This window comes from Anabrus simplex, chromosome 6 (genome assembly GCF_040414725.1).
Source record: "Anabrus simplex isolate iqAnaSimp1 chromosome 6, ASM4041472v1, whole genome shotgun sequence".
NCBI classification, from domain to species: domain Eukaryota; kingdom Metazoa; phylum Arthropoda; class Insecta; order Orthoptera; family Tettigoniidae; genus Anabrus; species Anabrus simplex.
Window position 1 is genome coordinate 331,721,364 of NC_090270.1, and position 22,334 is coordinate 331,743,697.

The window sequence follows — 22,334 nt, forward strand, 5'->3', positions numbered from 1 at the left end:
TTAGGGGAAAGAAAACACCCTCCCACAAAATCTTTATTGGTTCGGGAAAAGAAACCCCTACATAGAGGAAAAAGAAACACATTATTGGTGGAAAATTAATTAAAGAAATTCGGGATTGGCTGGATCCAAACTAAGGGGAAAAAGAGGGGTATACAGCCAACTTAAACAATGACAGAAGGAAATTTAACAAAGAACAAACTCTTGAAATAAAAATTTCTCCAACAAAATAGTTCTTTGATTTCGCACTAGGTTGCACTATTGTAATTCTTCAGTAGTGTCCTCTAGAAGAGGAAGTTCACACTTCTTACTTCAAGCGAAACAAAAACACATCAAAAGTGACACAGTTCAAAAACTCAAAATTTTCCACGTGGTGACATCTTCTGAGAAAGTAGAGAATTAATAGAATAGATAAAGTTCAACCTTCCTCCAGAAGAGGAGTTTCAACTGGCGCAACTTTTAAATAAACGGTGTAGAGGTGTACCGCCCGGTACAGACCTCCCCCCCCAAAAGTTCCTCCAGGGGTGACACATGAAATCAGTTTGAAACAAAGTCCAAGTAATGATGTTGATACGAAGATAGATAGCAGAAGCATTTACAAGATTTCTTAATTCAGTTTCAAAACGTTGTTGTTGCAGGTGAATGAAAGTCTTTATGTTTGTAGAATTTGAATTTCTGAAGATAAACTTTTAATACTTAAAGGTGAAGAAAAATGTTGCAATGTCCACCAAATATTGTTGTTAAATTCCCAAATGTAATTATTGCTTATGGTGACTGTCCATGTAGTTGATGTAGATTGAGTCGGATGGCCAGACCGGCCGTTGCAGCTTGCGTCCAACGGAGGCCGCTCGGACCCCTCAAGTACCCAGAGATACCGCTCGCCCGCACTATGAGGGGAGCAGAGGTGTTGAAGTACGCCGCGCCCGCGGTGAACAGATACAGGCTGCGGGCATGTAGCAGGACGTGCGCCGCACATCAGCCTTGGCCGGGGGGAGAGCTCCGGCTCGCCGTGCACATGTCGTCCTCGCTGGAGAGGAGGGGGCCCATCCCCCTCCCCAGTCGCTGCACGGCGCTGCGCGGCTGCGGGGGCGCTGAAACATTAAAGCTAGGCGGCAGAATTGTGTTGGACAATCATTTTCTTTGAGGGTACAGGCTTGTGGAGAGGTTGAGGGGCCAGCGGCGTGTAGATATCCATGGCATTTACTATTATGAAGCCACAGTGTAAGGTGGAGCAGGAGACGGGAGCGTGGTAATGGCCGTGGCAAGAACAGGATGGCAGTTTAACGGATCGGGGCAGGTTTTACACAAGGCTTACATCTAAAACCAAAATATTACAGAAGGGGCAGAATGCCTTAAAGTGAAGCTCAAAAAAAAAATATAACCTTCATATCCTTTCAAAATAATATGAAGCAAGTTAACACAGAAATTACACCGGTTTCACGTGGGACAGGTGAACTCTAAATATCCTCTCGGTGGCTGGATTACTTAGCAATAAGGTAACCGGCGTAAGAAAATCGAGAATGATACAAGGCCCATGAAATCTGGGGGCAAGCTTGCCCGCGGGAACAAAATTTTTGACCATAACCTGGTCACCTACCTTCAAAGTGGTGGGTCTCCGTCCACGATCATACCTTTCCCTAACCTTTTCATGAGACACTTTAAGATTGGCTTTAGCCTTCTTCCAAAGATCTTTAATGTTGTCCGGATCTATTGTCTCGGGCAGAATGTCATTCAGAGACCAGAGGTTAGAGAGCGGCGTGTTGGGAACGAACTTAAACATCAAAGAAGCTGGAGTAAATTTGTGAGATTCATGAACCGCCGAATTCAAAGCAAAAGCTAACCAATGCAGGGACGTGTCCCACCTAGAATGATCTTCATGATGATAGGCAATAAGTGCGGACCTGAGATTACGGTTAACCCGTTCAGCCAGAGATGGTTGAGGGTAATAAGCAGATGTAGTTACATGAGAGATGGACAAGTCAAAACAGAATTTACGAAACAGATTTGATGTAAAAGCTTTAGCATTATCAGATACAATGTATTGGCACGGACCAAAAGAAGCAAAAATAGAATTTAGGCAAGTAATGGTGGACTGAGCGGTAGCCAGCTTCGTCGGAAATAACCAGGAAAATCTTGTAAAACCATCTACACACACAAAGATGAACTTGTTGGCATTACCCTTTGACTGGGGGAAGGGTCCCACATAATCGATATACAGGCGTTCCATGGGGCGCGACGCTTGATGAGAAGACAAAAGGCCTACTTTAGTGGACATGGTGGGTTTACTGATCAAACAAGATTTACAAGCTTTTACAAGTTCCCGAATTTCACCGTCCATACCTTTCCATATGAACATTTCACGAATCTTTTCACGAGTTTTAAAGATTCCAAGATGCCCCCCCCAATGGGGTCTCATGATAGTATTTGAAGATCATAGGTACAAGAACCGCTGGAACAACAACTTTCATCAACTTATCATGCCTCGAAGGGCAACATAGAACACCATTCCTCAGAACATAAGGGACAGCATGTTCCCCAGAAGAAAGGGTTTCCATTATCGGAGCCAGCGTCGGATCTTCACGTTGGTATTTCTCAATATCCCTAAAAAGCATGGGAGCATCTGTTAAGATGGCATTAACACCAGATAGTATGGACTCGGAAGGTGATGAACTGTCGACCGGTTCGTGGGTCTCGACGTCGTTAGAAAACATACGGCTGAGTCCATCAGCAACAACATTTTCAGTACCTCTGATATGCCGTACATCGAATTGGAAGGCAGAAATACGGATGGCCCAACGGGCTATACGACCTGTACGACGCGGCCTACCTAAGACCCAGCTTAAGGCTTGATTATCTGTCTCCAGATCGAATTTGACGTGTTCCAGATAGAGACGGAACTTTTCTAAGGCGAATAAGACTGCCAAACCTTCAAGCTCATATATGGAGTACTTTGCTTCTTGAGCTGACAATGTCCTAGACGCATAGGCGATGGGTCGCCTCCCTAGTTCAGTCTCTTGAAGAAGAACTGCAGCTACTGCTGACGACGATGCGTCGGTTTGGACGATGAATTTCTTCGAGAAATCAGGCATAGCAAGTACAGGGGCATTACAGAGAGCTAATTTCAGATCTTCAAAAGCGGCTTGTTGAGAAGGTCCCCACTCGAATTTGATGCCTTTCCTACGAAGAAGGTTTAAGGGCGCCGCTCTATTAGCGAAGTTAGGAATAAACTTCCTGAAGAAATTCACCATACCAATGAATCTAGCGATACCTTTGATGTCCTTAGGAGGTTTAAAATCACGGATGGCCTGTGTTCTAGAATGATCGACAGCTACCCCATCGGGTGACACAATATGCCCTAGGAATGACATAGAGGGCTTAGCAAAGGCAACCTTGGACAACTTGACAGTTAACCCAGCCTTACGAAGGCGATTCAGAACTTCTCGCAGATGATCTAGATGTTCTTCAAAAGTCTCGGAAAATACGACGACATCATCCAAGTAGTGATATAAGTACTCAAATTTGATGTCGGAGGAGACCCTATCTAGTAGCCTAGTGAGCACAGCTGCCCCCGTGGGGAGCCCGAAAGGCACGCGGTTGTATTCGTATAAGTTCCAGTCCGTGGCAAACGCTGTAAGATGTTTAGACTCCTCGGCAAGGGGAATTTGATTATAGGCCTGATTCAAGTCCAAGATGGTGAAGAACTTGGCCTTACGAAACCATGAAAAGCAAGAATGAAGGTCGGGAAGGGGCACAGATTGCAACACCACCTTCCGATTGAGAGCCCTGTAGTCAATGACAGGCCTGAAGCCTCCTTGGGGTTTCGGGACTAGAAAAATAGGCGAAGAATACGCTGACGTAGAGGGCCTAATAATACCATCCTTCAACATCTGATCGATGATTTCTTTCAGAGCCTTCATTTTAGGTGGAGATAGCCTATACGGTGGAAAACGGACAGGAATCGAATCCGTAACCTCAATTTTGTATTCAATAAGGTCAGTAACACCAAGAGTATCAGAGAACACCTCGGGAAACGACTGACACAGTTTGCGAATACTATCAGCCTGCTCCTCAGGTAGATGTCTAAGGTCTAACAACATCTCATCCTGGGTAGGCGAAATAGATGAACATGATACCGAATTACACTTTAACAAGGGAATTCTACAATTGGACGCAAATTTGAATGTGCACGACCTACTCTGGAGATCGAGCACAAGACCAGTGTGAGAAATAAAGTCAGCTCCCAATATGATGGGGCAAGACAACGCTTGGCCACAAACAATTTGATCTTCCATGTAAATTTAAAAACACGAATTTTGACATGTAAGGAACCTAGAATTTCTAATGGAGATGAATTAGCCGAAACATATTTAACAGGAGATGAGTCATAGTCAGGGAGTTTACAAACAGATTTCAATTTAGAATACCAATCAGCCGAAATAATGGAACAAACACTGCCTGAATCTAAGAGAGCTGTTATAGGCTCGTTATTTAACTCAATCTTAAGAAAAGGAACAGGTGCGGGGGTATCCGCCGCAATCCTAAGACACTCTTTAGGGCATTCAAAAGATGAATTTGAAGGCTGGTCGTTCTCTGCATTTACAACCTGTTTACTAGGGGCTAAGTCTCGGGAAGATGGATTAGTCGGCTCAGCCGACGCCACTAGTCACTTTTTATTATTGGAATAGCTGGAATTTGCACCAGAAGTTGAGCAGGAGGGGGTGCTATTTGAGTTTGGGCAATTCTTGGCGATATGTGAGAAGGCCCCACACTTAAAACAGCCTTGTGATGACCCTACTCCATTCCTTGTCCCACTTGACTTGATCAGAGGACACTTATTCCGCAGATGGTCAGGCGACCCACAAGCATAACATTTACGGGGATTGACTGGTCGGCGAGGTGGAGGCCGAGTGTTACTAAAGGAAGGCGGGGGTTCTTTCGCCACACGCAAGGAATCGGCATACCTAACTCCTTCCGCAGAGACGGCTAATGCTTCCAGTTCAGAGAAGGTTTGCGGGCACGCCGCGAAACACAAATATGACCTGTAGGATGGCGAAATACCTTCTACAATAGCCTGCACAATCTGATCTTCAGGAAAGTGCAGAGCAAACACCCTAGTGTAGAATTTGATATCTTGAATGAAATCAGCCAAGTTTTCATCCAAGCGCTGTACACGGTAATAGTACTTCTGAATCAGGGAGGACCTGGCCCTAGCCGGGATGAAGTTCGCTAGCAAATGGGCATGGAAATCCTCAATAGATGATTGCTCGGCAATGGCTCTTACGATTTTATCAGAGAGAATACCAATAGCATACGGATAGATAATTTGCAAAATTTGACATGGCGAAAGAGAAAAAACAAGAGCATGATCCTGAAATTCCACTAGAAATCTTAAAAATGAAATTACATCACTGGTGGTGTTGACGGAAAACTTAGAGATACCTCTAAGCAACATTGCCAATGGATGAGGCAAGCTACTGAACCCAGGTGACATAGTCGTTAAAGGTTTCAATGGCAAAGAAGTTAATTCAGAGCGGATGTTACCCAATGACGCACGGCGTTCAGATTCGTTGTTCGATGGGGCAGAGATAGTTTGAGCCGCAACGGTTATCCTATTGACTTCTCCCTGAGGAGGCTCTTCCTCGTTACCTACATTCACCGTGGCGGGTTGATCAGTTTTGGGAGGAGCTTCGCCGGTTAGCAATTGAGTGACCTTATTAGACAATTCAGAAATAGTTTCAAGGAGCGTATTAGCTTGCTTCCTCTGAACGTCATTCACCTTTAGAGACAATAGATCATTAACTCTATTTGAAAAGTGATACAGCCTGCCTTGCACACGCTTAATTTGATTAGGAGACGGATCGTTTTCATCAAAAAAGCTGACTACAGATGCTAGCCCAGTAATATTCTCGACGATCGTGGAAAGAGAGTCATCAATTTCTTTCTCTCCCAAATTGGGGATGGAAATGGGCAAATCAAGGGACTCTCTAAGCTTGTTGGTGTCGATTGCAACCGTGCCTCCAGATTGCACATTTCTGATAGTTAACTCGTATATCAACTCCTCTTTGCGCAAATAGTTAAGGAGGAGAACATCGCGAGGGCCGGGCATGATGACAGAACAATTTTGAAAAACTCAAAAAATTCCAGCAACTGAGACAATTGTTAGAGTTCGAATCAAAGCAATGTTTAGCCGTCAAAAGGGGCTAAATTGAGACCCATTCAACCACGCTCTGCTACCACTTGTTACGGAGATATTCGTGGTAGGTAGAGGCGAAAGAAGGTGCGGGTGTGAATGGGTTTCAAGCTACGAAATTAACGTGCAATGTACAATTAATTTAAAATTTAACTAGGTTATATTTTCTTTTCAAAGACAAGAGATAACAATCATAACAGGTACAGAGTAGCAAAAATGTAGGTACAAGATTACTGGGTTCGGGCTCAGTGCCCTTACTTCATAACTCTTGGGCAATCAGCCCCGCCTTACTCCCAAAGAAAATTTTAGCCAAGGGGCAGAAAACCCCATTCATGCCCAGGAGCACTGGCTCCAAACATTACACATAAAGCCTGCACGAGGCATACAGAAACAAATTTCAAAGAGCGATCCGCTCTCAAAATTGTAAGCCTATCACAAGGCCACATCAAACTCTACCTTCAAGCTATCCTCTAAGGACGTATTTACAGGGGCAAAATACCCAAACTACGGAGGTCTATTACATGAAAAGAAGGTTGATTACATGACCTCTAAAATAACAATTTGAGAGGAGGCGAACTTGCACTCCTAATACACTTTGTTTTTAAAACCTAATCTGGCTCTGGGCCACTAACGCAAGGGCTAATCCCATACTACAGAGGTGACTTAGAGAAGAACACTTTACATTACATAAACGAAGAAAAGTTTGAGAAAATAAGTTCACCTCAAACAAATGTGAGTGGGAGCTCGAGAGGGTTAGCACTCTCTATCCCAATATGTAGCTTTACAAGAAAAAGATGAAAAGAGTAATTACATTTTAGGAAAAGGTTACATGATGGAAATGCTTCGGACCCGCCGCGAGTGTTAAACTGCCGACCTAGCAAGAAAAGAAGTTATTAATAGGCCATTACCTGGTGTTGAACGGCAGAAGAAGAAAGAGGCGCTTCCCGCCTCCTGCTGTGTACTTAATACACTGAAAGATGGAACAGAAGTGGCCCGGAGACCCCAAAATCAGCAGTTTATATCCTCTCGCGGAAGATTCTAGGCGTTAGGGGAAAGAAAACACCCTCCCACAAAATCTTTATTGGTTCGGGAAAAGAAACCCCTACATAGAGGAAAAAGAAACACATTATTGGTGGAAAATTAATTAAAGAAATTCGGGATTGGCTGGATCCAAACTAAGGGGAAAAAGAGGGGTATACAGCCAACTTAAACAATGACAGAAGGAAATTTAACAAAGAACAAACTCTTGAAATAAAAATTTCTCCAACAAAATAGTTCTTTGATTTCGCACTAGGTTGCACTATTGTAATTCTTCAGTAGTGTCCTCTAGAAGAGGAAGTTCACACTTCTTACTTCAAGCGAAACAAAAACACATCAAAAGTGACACAGTTCAAAAACTCAAAATTTTCCACGTGGTGACATCTTCTGAGAAAGTAGAGAATTAATAGAATAGATAAAGTTCAACCTTCCTCCAGAAGAGGAGTTTCAACTGGCGCAACTTTTAAATAAACGGTGTAGAGGTGTACCGCCCGGTACAATTATTATTATTATTATTATTATTATTATTATTATTATTATTATTATCTACCGCTTTTCCCACGATTGTGAGGCCGTGGGTGCGAACTGCATAGCACATTTGGCTTTGGCCCTGTTTTACTGCCGGATGCCCTTCCTGACGACAACCCTCTGTGGAGGGATGTAATCACTATTAGAGTGTTCCTGTGGTGGTTGGTAGTGTGGTGTGTTGTCTGAATATGAAGAGGGGAGCGTTGGGACATACAAACATCCAGTCCCCGAACCAAAAGAAGCGATTACAATCTCCAACCCGGCCGGGAATCGAACCCGGGACCCTCTGAACCGCAGGGCAGTACGATGACCATTCAGCCAACGAGTCGGACAGTTATTATTATAATTATTATTATGGTATCAAACTACCAAATTGCTCAATTATGTAACATACTTATTTCATATAACTAACATCATCTGTTTTATACCAGCTTATAACGTAGATAATATACTCGTCTCGTCAGCAGGATCCAACTTCGGCCATACCGGTCCACCTTTAAAAGTGAACAGGTTTTGTCTAAGAATTGAATGCTCATTTAATGAAACCTGAAGGGAAAAATTCTTGTAATCCAGAAGAACGATGGTACAGTATTAAAAGCGCACCTAACAGCTATTGTGATGGTGATGATGATTATTATTAATTTCGTCTTATAACTCCTCTGATGAGGCTGACGTTAGGAAGGGCATCTGGACGTAAAAATTCTTCTTCTTTTTTCTCTTTACCCTCCAGAGTCAGTTTTTCCCTCGGATTGAGGTGTGAATCGAACCCATCTCTACTCACTTGACCTCCTGAGGCTGAGTGGACCCTGTTCCAACCCTCCTACCACTTTTCAAATTTCGTGGCATAGCCGGGAATCGAACTCGGGCCTCCGGAGGGTAGTAGCTGATCACACTAACCACTACACCATAGAGGCGGACACGTAAAAACTCACTACGAAGATTCATGTCACTTCATACGGTACCCTGTGGAGAAACGGGCCAAGGTTTGGACCTATATCATCATCTAAACAAAACAAAGAACAAAAGAAAATCATCTCCGTATAGCCATGAAGGCCCTGGGAGGAAAGGAAAATAAAGGCATCCAGTATCCGTTACCTCGGCACTTGGTGGGGTAGAGTGGTTAGCTTTATGTCTGGCCGCCTTGGGCCCCAGCAATTAACCTGGTACACATTTTTGTGTAGGCTGAGTGAACCTCAGGGTCATAAGCGCCTCTGGAAGTGAAAATCTCGTGTCATTAATTTTTCGACTTCTGTACGGGGAATCGATCCGACGTGCTTCCGGGTGAACCAAGCACGCTTTTACCGCCACGGACAGGCAGCCCCTTTAAAACATCATTATTATTAGGCTGGAATATATGACAATATATTTTGGAAGAATTTATATAACTACTACTGTCTTACCCGATCACTGATATCTCAAGACATTCATTGACACTCGTTTTCTTCACCAGGCACCTGTTGCTGCTGATTCATGGGACGGAATTCGTGACGCTACCAAAGACGGCGCTCCTTGCGCTCAGCTCGATCAACGGTTTGGCCCGCCCTCTGAGGACTGCCTCAATTTAAATGTATTCACCACCAAGGTAAGTGATTAAATCAGCTGCAAAAGGTAATACCGTAAAATCATGTTATCGTGTAGCAAATGTGTATATTAGGCGTATGAGGGATTTACGAGTGAACTATTCTGGACTGTAAGGAGTTGAATGTATCTGCCATTGACGCTGTGGTGTGGTGCCTTCCATTGAATACCTTCACTCACATATGGACCGCCTGATGTTGAAAGGAGACCTCTGCAGTCCACATCAAGGCTGTGCCGTGTTTGTGAAATCTCCGTGTGATGTTAAATAGAGACATCTGCTATAGATGTGTATAGTATTAGACTATCAGTATTGTTTCATTACACTTAACTGCTGTTGTTGGAATAGCTTTCCGTGTTTCAATGATTCTTGCATTTACAACTATTAAGTTTGGCATTATTGCTTCAGTGTTCGTACTGAGAATTGGGTTTATAAATTTCAAAAGCAATCACAATACATTTTTGAAATTATTTGTGGGTTTTATGTGCAAATTGGCATTCAAAGTCCAAAGTTTCTTTTTTTTTTGCTAGGGGCTTTACGTCGCTCCGACACAGATAGGTCTTATGACGACGATGGGATAGGAAAGCCCTAGGCGTTGGAAGGAAGCGGCCGTGGCCTTAATTAAGGTACAGCCCCAGCATTTGCCTGGTGTGAAAATGGGAAACTACGGAAAACCATCTTCAGGGCTGCCGATAGTGGGATTCGAACCTACTATCTCCCGGATGCAAGCTCACAGCCGCGCGCCTCTACGCGCACGGCCAACTCGCCCGGTAGTCCAAAGTTCACTCCACTTGATGTATCAAGGAGACTTCTGCAATAATAACTTTTTTTTTTCATAATCTATGAATTGCATTTTGTATTTTCGTGCACTGAAATGTGCATTAGTACATAGATCGACAGTTTCCATCACCTTGACAATTCTTTCCTTCTGTAAAATGTAGAAAATATCAGAAGTCACCTTTTAACATCAAGGGATTCATATATCAACTAACGTCTTGATTTTATCCCTTGGAATTTTTTTTTTTTTTTGCTAGGGGCTTTACGTCGCACCGACACAGATAGGTCTTATGGCGACGATGGGATAGGAAAGGCCTAGGAGTTGGAAGGAAGCGGCCGTGGCCTTAATTAAGGTACAGCCCCAGCATTTGCCCCTTGGAAAAATTCCTTTTGCGCGGGGACACCATTATATTTACGCCCTTCGCAATTTTATATACGATTTTAATTCCTACATTGCCTTACAGGAGTGAAGAAAGTAACAGACGTGAAGACACAAAGCTGTGGCTCACACAAGTCATTACTCTTATTTTTTCAGTTGCCGAAGGCCAAAGGTGATCGTCTCAGACCAGTGCTGGTCTTTTTCTACCCAGGAGGATTTTTCAGTTTAACAGGCAACAGTCTGTTTGCTGGTCCGCAGTATTTAATGGACCAGGACATTGTGCTGGTATCTGGCAACTACAGGCTTGCAGCTTTGGGTAAGTTCAAGTGCATTGTTAGTATGAATTGTGTACATTTGGAGTATATTCTGGTATATGACATAAAATTATAAATTAGGCCTACATTCAACGAGATATTACATTCCCTAAACTACCTGTTAAATACAACAAGTGATGGCTATGTTGTGAGCTGGGTGTCATGCTGTGCCTTTCATAGGGATATTATTTGAAATAAAAGATTTCTTTGACACGGTAAGCTACCTCCCGAGAATCGTATACTTTTAAATTTTATTTTTCAATGGTTCAATTTTTGAAAGAACGTAGAGGATTTTTATACATGGAGTCCTTCTGCAAATTTGGTAAGCGAGTATGGGTAGATCTCCGTAAGCCTTGTGCCAGTCTGCTAAAGGAAAATAAACTACCTTTTCTTTTGCAAAAATCAAATGATCATAAATATTTCTCTCGGTCTCCATCAACGGCTGTTAATTTCAGATGGCAACCAGCCATAAGACGGAACCCGCACGGTTTGCTAGGTAACATTGCTTGGCCATCCATCCATACCTTACATCGCAGCCTACACGGTTGCCAAGTAACATTGCTTGACATCCATCCATACCTTACATCACAGCCTGCACACGGTTTGCTAGGTAACATCGCTTGACATCCATCCATACCTTACATCACAGCGTGCACACGGTTTGCTAGGTAACATTGCTTGGCCATCCGTCCATACCTTACATCACAGCCTACACGGTTGCCAAGTAACATCGCTTGACATCCATCCATACCTTACATCACAGCCTACACGGTTGCCAAGTAACATTGCTTGACATCCATCCATACCTTACATCACAGCCTGAAAAAGAAAGCAAATTTTCAGATAACCCCCAGCCATGAGACGTATTTCTCTCAACAGAAAAAGAAAATGGCTCTTGTCTGTTGGAAGATGAGTTATGAATCGTTTCTGCTGCAAGGACATTGAACTATACCTCACCACATACTTCGATTTCGTACACTGACTACATGAATAGCACTCGTGACATGTTGTATGACAAAAACAAGTACATAAAGCCGTGGATTACATTAAGAACCTTGGTTTACCGAGACGAATGTAGTCCATCCAGCTGGCCGGTAGATACCTGAGTTTCATATTGAAAATGTGCGGAAATCCCCAGCTGTAATTATAGTGACTGAGTCCATTCTCTCCCATATCAGACAATTCTTCACTTGAACTTTTGAAGTTGAATGGGTCCTGTCCCCAGTCTAGAATTTAAATTCTTGGACTGGCCGGAAATCACACGCAGGGCTAACAGGCAAGAGACAGGCGAGTTACCTCCTAAACTACGGGGCTGCCTCTCTGTAATACAATCACAGATATTCTTCAAAGTATAAAATAAATTAAACTGCATTTTGATTACTTTAATGTTGAAAACATTCCTTAGCATACAAAGTAGGGGTCGCGATATTACGAAAACTGTAAAATTAAGCAATTTCTCCAATTGTACCGAAAGATGAAGAGCTAAAGAGTCCGGAAATATTTCAGATTGTGAGTCTTGTATAGCTCTATCAAATTAAAAAATCAAATGTCATTTCCGGCGTAATTGCAGTTCCGGAAAACCCCCTAAAATCGCTTGTTTCTTGACTCGTTTTCTTTTTTATTCAAATCTTAGCCAAATTAACTTATTTACAAAGAAGCAGCAATCCAGAAAGGAGTGAGGCAAGGCTGCAGCTTGTTCCCCCTCCTTTTCAGTGTTTACATAGAACAGGCAGTAAAGGAAATCAAACAGGAATTTGGAAAGGGAATCACAGTCCAAGGAGAGGAAATCAAAACCTTGAGATTTACCGATGATATTGTTATTTTATCTGAGAAGCAGAAGATCTCGAGAAGCTGCCGAATGGTATGGATGAGTACAAGATGAAAATAAATAAGTCCAAAACAAAAATAATGGAGTGCAATCGAATGAAGGCAGGTGATGCAGGAAATATTAGCTTAGGAAATGAAGTCTTAAAGGAAGTAGATGAATATTGTTAATTGGATAGTAATATAATTAACGATGGCAGAAATAAGGAGGACATAAAATGCAGACTAGCACAAGCAAGGAAGAGCTTTCTTAAGAAAAGGAATTTGCTCAGTTCAAACATTGATATAGGAATTAGAAAGATGTTTCTGAAGACTTTCACCTGGAGCGTGGCATTGTATGGAAGTGAAACATGGACGATAACTAGCTCAGAAAGAAAGAGAATAGAAGCTTTTGAAATGTAGTGTAACAGAAGAATGCTGAAGGTGAGATGGATAGATCGAATCACGAATGAGGAGATACTGAATCGAATTGGTGAGAGGAGATCGATTTGGCTAAAAATGACGAGAATGATAGGACACATCTTAAGACACCCAGTACTTGTTCAGTTGATTTTTGAAGGAAGTGTAGGCGGTATGAACGATAGGGCTAGACCAAGGTATGAATATGACAAGCAGATTAGAGCAGATGTAGGATGTAACCTTACGTAGAAATGAAACGGTTAGCACAGGATAGGGTGGCATGGAGAGCTGCATCAAACCAGTCTTTGGACTGATGACTCAAACAACAACATATTTTTATGTAATGTGTTCCTTGGTTCAATACCCTCAGGCGTTTTCTGATTTTTTAAAAATATCCACACTGAATAAGGGGTTAAGTGAAACAGTTCATTGACTCACATTAGCGCTCGTAGTGGTAGAAAAAGGCAAACTGCTAATCTAATCGACCTGATAATGATGATTAAGAAAAGGATTGTAATTTTTAGGAATATTATATTTTATCCACCTAAAATTCTCAACATTCAGTTGCTTGCATTTTTTTCAAAATGACTTACACTTGGCATTTGAGATGAGCGTGTGATATTCTGGAATGCAAAGAGTTTAGTGTACTGTATCTGATATTGAAGCTAAAATGTCATGGTTTTTTCCTGTCATTACCTTTACGGAAATAATTGCATATTATTTTAACATTTTCTCTTAATTCTCAGTGTTGAACCTTTCAAGTACAATGAACCACAGGCCATCATGCACCCTTAAGTTCACAGAAACATCCTCATGAATGTATTTACCGTAGTGACGTGATGGTGTGCGCTGCTGGAAGAAGTAAAACAAAGTGATTTTCAACACCTGTGGCATGATGATCCGTACAGTGGCATAGAGTGCGTTCATGACATAATGTTGCTCCACGTAAAGTACATTCGACGCTAATTTAAAACTCAGCTATGCCCTTGAAAAATAAAATTTAACCGGGGTAGGGGTGGGGTGTTATGCTTCCTGGCCCTTTGCAGTCCGGGGGAAATAGGACTGCGAAAATTGACCGCCTGAAGCAACTGATCGATTTCTTTCTTGATCAGTCGAGAGATTTTATCTTAAGTCACAATCGTTTATAATGCTAATTTTGATACTACTAAAATCTGTTCAGGAGACCTTGAGGAAATATTAGGACAATTGATTTCTTTCTTTCTTTCTTTCTTTCTTTCTTTAGTTAGTTAATTAGTCAATTAGTTAGTTAAAGTAAAATAAAAAATGCATATCCATTTTCGAAAGTCATAATAATTTCCCCTGCGTTAAGAGCCATCCAAACAGAATCACACGCATATCTGCTACTAGTTACACAACGTAGAAATATACCTAGGTATTTTTAAACAAATTAATCATATCTAACATTATAGCCCTTTATAAGCTGAGCTGAGTGATCGTAATTTTAAATATTCGACATTTTACCTGGAAATGTATTTTTTATTCTCTACCGCTATTTAATTCTATATCTGGGAAGCTGTTGTTTTTGCTATTTTGCTTTACGTCGCACCGACACACAGATCTTATGACGACGATAGGATAGGAAAGGCCAAGGAATGGGAAGGGAGTGGCCGTAGCCTTAATTAAGGTACAGCCCCAGCATTTACCAGCTGTGAAAATGGGAAACCACGGGCTGCCGACAGTGGGGTTCGAACCCACTATCTACCGGATGCAAGATCACAGCTGTGCGCCCTTAACCACATGGTCAACTCGCCGGGTTGAAAGCTGTTGAACGGTGTATTAAACCAATCAGTGGGTCTACTTACAATGGTTCAATTGAAGTTAGTATATGATGGTGATGTGTTTTTTCGCCCTTCGCCCACATATAATAAACCCTTCCTGCCCTTTGAAGTCTATATCTATCCATGCAAAGAATAACATTTATAATTCACTCAGTTTTCAAGAAATCTATTTATGGATAAATAGTCAAAAGTAGTGAACAAATAACTAAATAAATACATTAACCGAATGGTTCCGTGCCATGGAGGTCTTTTAACAAGTGCGATATTAAAAAAATATTAATAAAATTGTAGAAGTATTTTACTCCGAACTTTTACATCATTTTCAAAACGTTGCTCTTAAACTGCCGTTTCTTTCAACTTCCAGGTTTCCTAAGCATGCAGGACGCTAACCTTCCAGGAAATTACGGAATGAAAGATCAAGTTCTACTTCTTCGATGGGTGCAGGAGAATATTGCTGCATTTGGTGGCGATCCATCCCAAGTAACAATATTTGGTTACAGTGCTGGTTCTTGGAGTGTGTTTCTGCACATGCTGTCCCCCATGTCACAAGGTCAGTATTCATCAGCTTACAAGAGAATTAGTAGTTTATATAAAGAGATTAAATGAAATGGCTGGGTGGTACCTGAATCAGTTTGGCGCTCGAGCAATATCGGTGGGTTGTGTGGGCTAAAGAGCAAATTTCAGAGCAAAATTCATTCATTTCAGCGTCTCATAAGACTGACAGTAATTGGAGAATAGTTAAAAGTAGAGTATTATCTTTTAGAAAATAAATAGGCTACATACCCTATCTAGTCTTGTAGTCTGATGTAAAATGTGTGGAACATTTTTATGTCTTTCACGATTTTTAGGACTTTGCCAAGGAAGTAAGTTCCTTCGATACTCATGTTGCATCGGATTGAATAGAACTAGATATAACGAAAGGTTAATTATACCATAACTACTGCTACTACTACTACTACTACTACTACTACTAATAATAATAATGTCCGCCTCTGTGGTGTAGTAGTTAGTATGATTAGCTTCCAATTTTTCCATCCCCCACAAGACACCCCGTTCAGCATAGCAGGTGAGGGCGTCTGGACGAGGTACTGGTCCTCCTTCCCAGTTTTATTCCTGACTAAAGTCTCACGTTCCAGGACACTGTCCTTGTGGCGGTAGAGGTGGGATTCCTCGCTGAGTCCGAGCATTTCGGAGTTACAGAGCCTTGGTTCGTCGACGTTGAATCGGAAAGAAACGAGGTAACACAATGAAATTGTAATAATTCAAGTGCTTTATTGTCCTTCTCATGAGTACACAGTACACGAAATTAAATCAACACCTTCAAAATCCAATGAAGGACAAGGTCACTGGAAGAAATGGATTCAGGAGAAGGGTATTGTTGGGTTCTTTGGTCCTCCCTACAGCCAACATGTAAGATCGACGTACTTTAAACAGCCAGTGGTCAAAGTTGAGAATAAATTACCACTGGTGTGCTAGCATGCAACACTGTTTAGACAATGTGGTTCAAGTATTCTTATTTTTAGGGGCATTGTTTCATTCGCCTCCTTGTGACCACTTGCACAGTGCAGGGAAATGTACAGTCGCTCAAAAAGTGTTGAGGTACTGTACGTGTGTGTATCAACAAGACGTGAGTCACGCAGCATCAAAGCGAACAGTGCATCGCACTCTGTCTAATGCCTGCTCATATGCAACCCTTTAATCTCTCCAGAAGTAGGCTACTCGTTGGATTTCAAACTAAGCATATCACTGAACTTGTCGTTCGATTCTTAGTTGTTCTAATTAATGTTATTGGCTTCATGACCCACTAACTACTTTTACGGTTTTCGGAGAAGCCGAGGTGCCGGAATTTAGTCCCGCGGGAGGTCTTTTACGTGCCAGTAAATCTACCGACACGAGGCTGACGAACTTGAGCACCATCTAATACCACCGGACTGATCCAGGATTGAACCTGCCAAGTTGGGGTCAGAAAGCCAGCGCCTCAACCGCATGAGCCACTCAGCCCGGCTTTAGTTGTTCTGGTGGGTGAAATTAGTGCAATTTAAAAAAAAATGGTTGATGTGTGATGGAGACAAATTGGAAAGTCTTTAACGGATCAGAAGATATTTGAGTTGGACAACGTAGCTGAATAACCCTGTCTATTAAGTCTAGTGTTGAAGTGGGAAGACCTTCTGGGGTGACTAAGAGTAGAATTTCGACCTATTTCTATTTTCTGTTGTGTAAATGTTAACGAAGTGCGTTAATGATTAACTCTGGTCAACAGGGGTGTAAGCTATTACTCTACATCAAGTTTTAGACCACAGCACTGACCCCTGTGACCAAAGGCCAGCTGAGTTTCTCGGTAATTACGTACGTGGTGTAGAAGAACTGGACAGTGTTTTATGAGCCCCTTAATACAATTAAAGAATTTGAAAACAGAATGCCTACATTTTGAAAGGATCAGAAGATATTTAAGGTGGGCAACGTAGCTGAAAAACCCTGTATAGCTGACTTCCAAAACGCACACCCAATTGTATCTATTATGACCGATATAAAATATTAACTGAACTACCATAAGACAAGTGAGCATACTTTCCCATTATCCTACAAAATGTGTTCCATAGATATTTACAAAAGCTTTCTTGCTTCAGATTCATGAATTAATGCAGTACCGTTCAATTCCTCTCTTTCTACAGGTCTGTTCCACCGCTGTATTGCTTCAAGTGCAACTCCATTCACTCCAAAGAATGGAAGGCCTCCAGTGGAAGTCGCTAAGCAGTTAGCTGGACTGATGAACTGTTCAACAGAATCCTCCAAGCAGATAGCAGACTGTCTTCGACAAAAGAGGGCAGAGGATATTGTGGGAACGTTGGGAGATTTCAGAGTAAGTTCTGTTTTTCTCTTTCCTCTTGATGGTGTGAACATACCTTGTATCTCCGCCCTGCCCTATTTTCTCTCCTCTTTGTTTATGGTTTTGCTTCTGCTTTCGTTCTAAAATATTGATCTTCTTTCTTCACTGAGCTACCAGAATTCATTGAGTTGCAATTATTTTTTCGCGTGAGGTGTCAAGTATAAAATTTATTGTTATGTTTCTCGCTTTTCACGTTAGATTTAACTTTCAATTAATTTAAGATGATTTGATCTTTCTGTTAAGAGTTTAAATCGAACCCACAAACAGTTCATACAGTCTAGTCCATACTCATGCCGAAATATTATCGGCATAGATCTTAGCTTGTTTCATTTTATAACTTCTCATGCCTCGACAAGTCTTTGTAGTTCGAGAAACCATCAACCGTATGGCCAACAGATCCCCTCACCTTCGGTTTTAAAAGTCACGACATAAGAGCTCGTTGGTAAGCCTAGTAGAAAGCAGTGTTCATTACAATAGAGTATCCAGATAAGTACATTCCAATAGGCTTGATGTTGTCTCTTCGCCCTGCCTGTTGAACTGTTTGGAAATAACTTTCCATTTCGAAGATTCTGCAGCATCTTTTACTACCCTCAGTTATTAGCGTTGAGAGTATTAAATTCTTCACGGAAGTAAGCACCATTTAATACCTGATGTATAAAGTTGAAATAAATCTCAAAACTATGAACTAAGTCAAAATAAAATTTATCAAACGTACGTAATATCATATCCTAATTAATTGTATATTTCTGCAAAATACTGTCCTAGGAACTGGAATTTGAAATAGCTGCCTGAATCTTAAATTTCCTTTCTTGGTATTGAAGAAAATTTGTTAAAAGGAACAGTAGCTGTCAGTTGCATTATTCACAGGCTTATGCGGAATTATTCGCTCATGTATCTCACGTCCGTTCAATAGTGGTGTGCAGATAAACTCATTCAGAAGTTCTATGTAATGTTGGATGCTTCTGGGGACAAGTCTCTGATACCTTTGTAGGTAAGGTATCTTAGCAAACGATTCCGAGCTATGTAAATCGCTGTCTCTGTGGATCAGGGATAGAGTGTCGGCCTCTGGATTCCAAGATAGTGGGTTCAAACCCGGCAGAGGTAGTCGGATTTTTGAAGGGCGGAAAAAAGTGCATTCGACACTTCTTGTCACACGATGTCGGCATGTAAAAGATCTCTGGCGATACATTTGGTGTTCACCCGACAAAATTCATTAAATCTCAGCCATAGACGCCCAAGAGAGTTTCGGTTTATTCGGTCTGCCATCTAGTGGGCCTTGAGTAAAACGGAACTTCGAAATTGATGAGCAGACAGCCAGATGGCGTCAAATTGAAATGTCTGCACGCGGTACCTGAGGCCATACGATTATTATTATTATTATTATTAGCTATCTAAATATAATTTTGAAATGACTTATAATAAGGTGCATATGGTCCTGAGTTTCACTCAGCCTACACCAAAAATGAGTATCAGGTTAATTCCTGGGGACAAAGGTAGCCGGGCGTAGAGCTAACCGATCTACGACACCAAGTGCCGAGGTTTCGAATAGGGTGACCATATTCGATTTCAAACTTTACAAGGGTATTATTGTATAATAAGCTGAGAACTTTGACTTTACTACAGATCTCGTGCTCCTGAATAAGAAAACAAGTTTCTTGTACGCTCCATTAAGGGTAAAATTAACGTGTTAATTTAAAAATAAACTGCACACTGTGTAGACACGTGTAGCAATGAAATATTTGGCTTAATAACATTCCAGCCCACGTATATAAAACATGCATGACAATTCTGTTTCCTGACTTCCTTGGTAGGAGTTCGCATGGGATCCAATCACTGTTTTCAAACCCGAGGTTGAACCAGATCTCGGAGATGGAGCAGAGCGCTTCCTGCCTGACGATCCAGTAAAACTCGCTCTGGAGGGGAAATTCGCCCAAGTACCGCTCATAACTGGTTACACAGAACTGGAGTTCGCATGGAAATCCTTAGGTAAGTACAATACCTGTATATTGTTAAGGGAAACGATGTATGTCCTATTTTCTCACAGTGCTTCTCAGTATATCCTGAGAACCTGGGGAGATTGTTTCTTTCCTTTCTCCTTTTTTTTTTTAGAAAAGAGGAAAAAAAGTTTATTAACAAGAAAATGCGAGCAAAGAACGGGTTATTCTGGTAGCATCTTATATCGGTTGTTGTAGAAAGATATTATTTCTGCAATATTAATTATTATGCATTTTTTCCTCAGAGATACTCACCAACACGAACTGGACGCAAGAGATAAATGATGACTTCGAAAGAGTAGGACCGATCCTATTCGGATATGAACGAGGGACTCCGAAATCTCGTCAGGTCAGCCGGGAGCTCCGGAAGTTTTATTTCAACGATCAACCAATCAGCAACGCTACTGAAGAGGAGCTTGGAAAAGTAAGTTAATATGGGACTGTTTGAAAGCTATTTCTATATTATCATCAAGACCCCGTTCTTTAGATTTTACAACATCCTATTGGGTTTTCTTAATAAGTGGAATGATGATTCATGCCCACACTGTGCATCTTTATTAATGAACTCTTGTGTGTATCGACACAAGATTATTATGTAAACATAAACATATCGAATAATTAGTATCATTCATTAGCAATATTTTTAATATAAATGAAATGATTCTCCTATCTCACACAATGTGACGGAATTATTACAATCAGTTCTCAACATGTATATTCCCTCTTTTCTAGTTGTATGCAGATTCCATCATCAATTTCGGAGAATACCGCGCAGCTAAGCTGATTTCAAGAAAGAACAGTGCTCCCGTGTATTTCTACAAGTTCTCATATCCAGGAAAATGGAGTTACATATACTGGCCAGCTGGAACCAACGAAACATACGGTAAGTTCTCGTGGTAATGAAACACATTAAAACCTCGATACCGAGCTCGATAGCTGCAGTCGCTTAAGTGCGGCCAGTATCCAGTAATCGGGAGATAGTGGGTTCGAGCCCCACTGTCGGCAGCCCTGAAGATGGTTTTCCGTGGTTTCCCATTTTCACACCAGGCAAATGCTGGGGCTGTACCTTAATTAAGGCCACGGCCGCTTCCTTCCAATTCCTGGGCCTTTCCTACCCCATCGTCGCCATAAGACCTGCCTGTGTCGGTGCGACGTAAAGCAAATACAAAAAAAAAAGAAAAAAAAACAACCTCGATAAGACGCTGTCCGTGTATTAAGCGGGAAGAAACTAGCAATATACAGAATGGAATGACCAGTTATGACTAGACTTTCAGGGCATATTCTTCACACGTAGAAGAAAATACACTGAGTGGCCAAAAGTCACGGGAAGGGGTGTACCATTACAAAATGTGCCGTGTGTGACCCCTGAGCATTGCGGCTAGCTGCAGCGGAGCTGAGTAGACTGTCACAGACACCAGTGTCGTGAAGATGGCAACACGTCACGAGTTAACCGACATTGAACGTGGGATGATCAGCGGTGCACGGCGCATGTGTCATGGCATTGTGGAGATTACACACGCGGATTCGGGTTTCCGAGGTCAAGAGTGTTGAGACTGGATCTTCAATATCGCAGAGAGGATGTTCCCACCCGCGTAAACCACCGCACGGAAAGCCAACAGGTGTTTAACGAACGGTCATCACGTCGCCTCTGCAGAACCATACTGGGCGCTCGATGGACTACTGTGAGTTAGATCAACGCCCAGTTGAATGTTGTGATTCAGGAACCCATTTCTACCAGGACTGTATGGAGGAAACCTCCCCGCATAGGCTTCACCAGCCGACCACCAACTCGTGTCCCTTCGCTGACACCTGGACACAGAGCTCAACGACCTGCATGGGCCCGCGAACATCGGCAATGGACCATGGAACAGTGCATTCTGGTTCCACTTGTATCGAGGTGAGAGTGTGGCGTATGCGCCATGAAGGTACGAATCCTGCGTGTCAACAAGGTTGTGTCCAGGCGGGAGGTGGCTCAGTTCTGGTCTGGTTGGCGTACTCATGGTCGTAATTAGGCCCTATTGTCCAGCTGCAGGGAGCGCTGACAAGTGCGTGTTATGTGGGCATTCTTTCAGACCAACTGCAGATGATGTAGAGTAATAAATAAGTTACAACATTATGAGCAACTGAAAAATGACCTCGATAATGTTGTGAGATGGACAGCAGGCAACGATATGATGATAAACTGGTTTAAAGGTCAGGTTGCGAATTTCACAAATAGGAAAAGTCCTCTCAGTTTTAATTGCTGCGTTTATAGGGTGAAAGTTCCTTATGAGGATCATTGTAAGTACCTAGGTATTAATATAAGGAAAGATCTTCATTGGGGTAATCACATAAATGGGAATGTAAATAAAGGGTACAGATCTCTGCAGCTGGTTATGAGTGTGTTTAGGGGTTGTAGTAAGGATGTAAAGGAGAGGAATATATAAGTCTCAGGTAAGACCTCAACTAGAGTATGGTTCCAATGTATGGGACCCTCACCAGGATTACTGTTCCGAGTTGTCAGTGGAGAGATGGTGTGGAATGCCATAGTAGAAGAATAACTTTCAGTGGTGTCTTTAAAAGTAGGAAATATCACGTTATGAAGATAAAGCTGGAATTCAAGAGGACAAATTGGGGCAAATATTCGTTCATA

General features: G+C 41.9%; 1 protein-coding gene across 1 annotated transcript in view; it reads left to right on the forward strand.

The window, feature by feature from the left end:
- LOC136876540 (juvenile hormone esterase) overlaps positions 1-22,334 on the forward strand; it is a 45,992-nt gene that overhangs the window by 17,913 nt on the left and 5,745 nt on the right. The window contains exons 2-8 of the mRNA XM_067150579.2: positions 9,204-9,335; positions 10,642-10,801; positions 15,186-15,371; positions 17,494-17,681; positions 19,520-19,694; positions 19,948-20,126; positions 20,435-20,585. Of these exons, the coding sequence (XP_067006680.2) occupies positions 9,204-9,335; positions 10,642-10,801; positions 15,186-15,371; positions 17,494-17,681; positions 19,520-19,694; positions 19,948-20,126; positions 20,435-20,585 (1,171 nt within the window). The remainder of the gene's footprint in view (positions 1-9,203; positions 9,336-10,641; positions 10,802-15,185; positions 15,372-17,493; positions 17,682-19,519; positions 19,695-19,947; positions 20,127-20,434; positions 20,586-22,334) is intronic.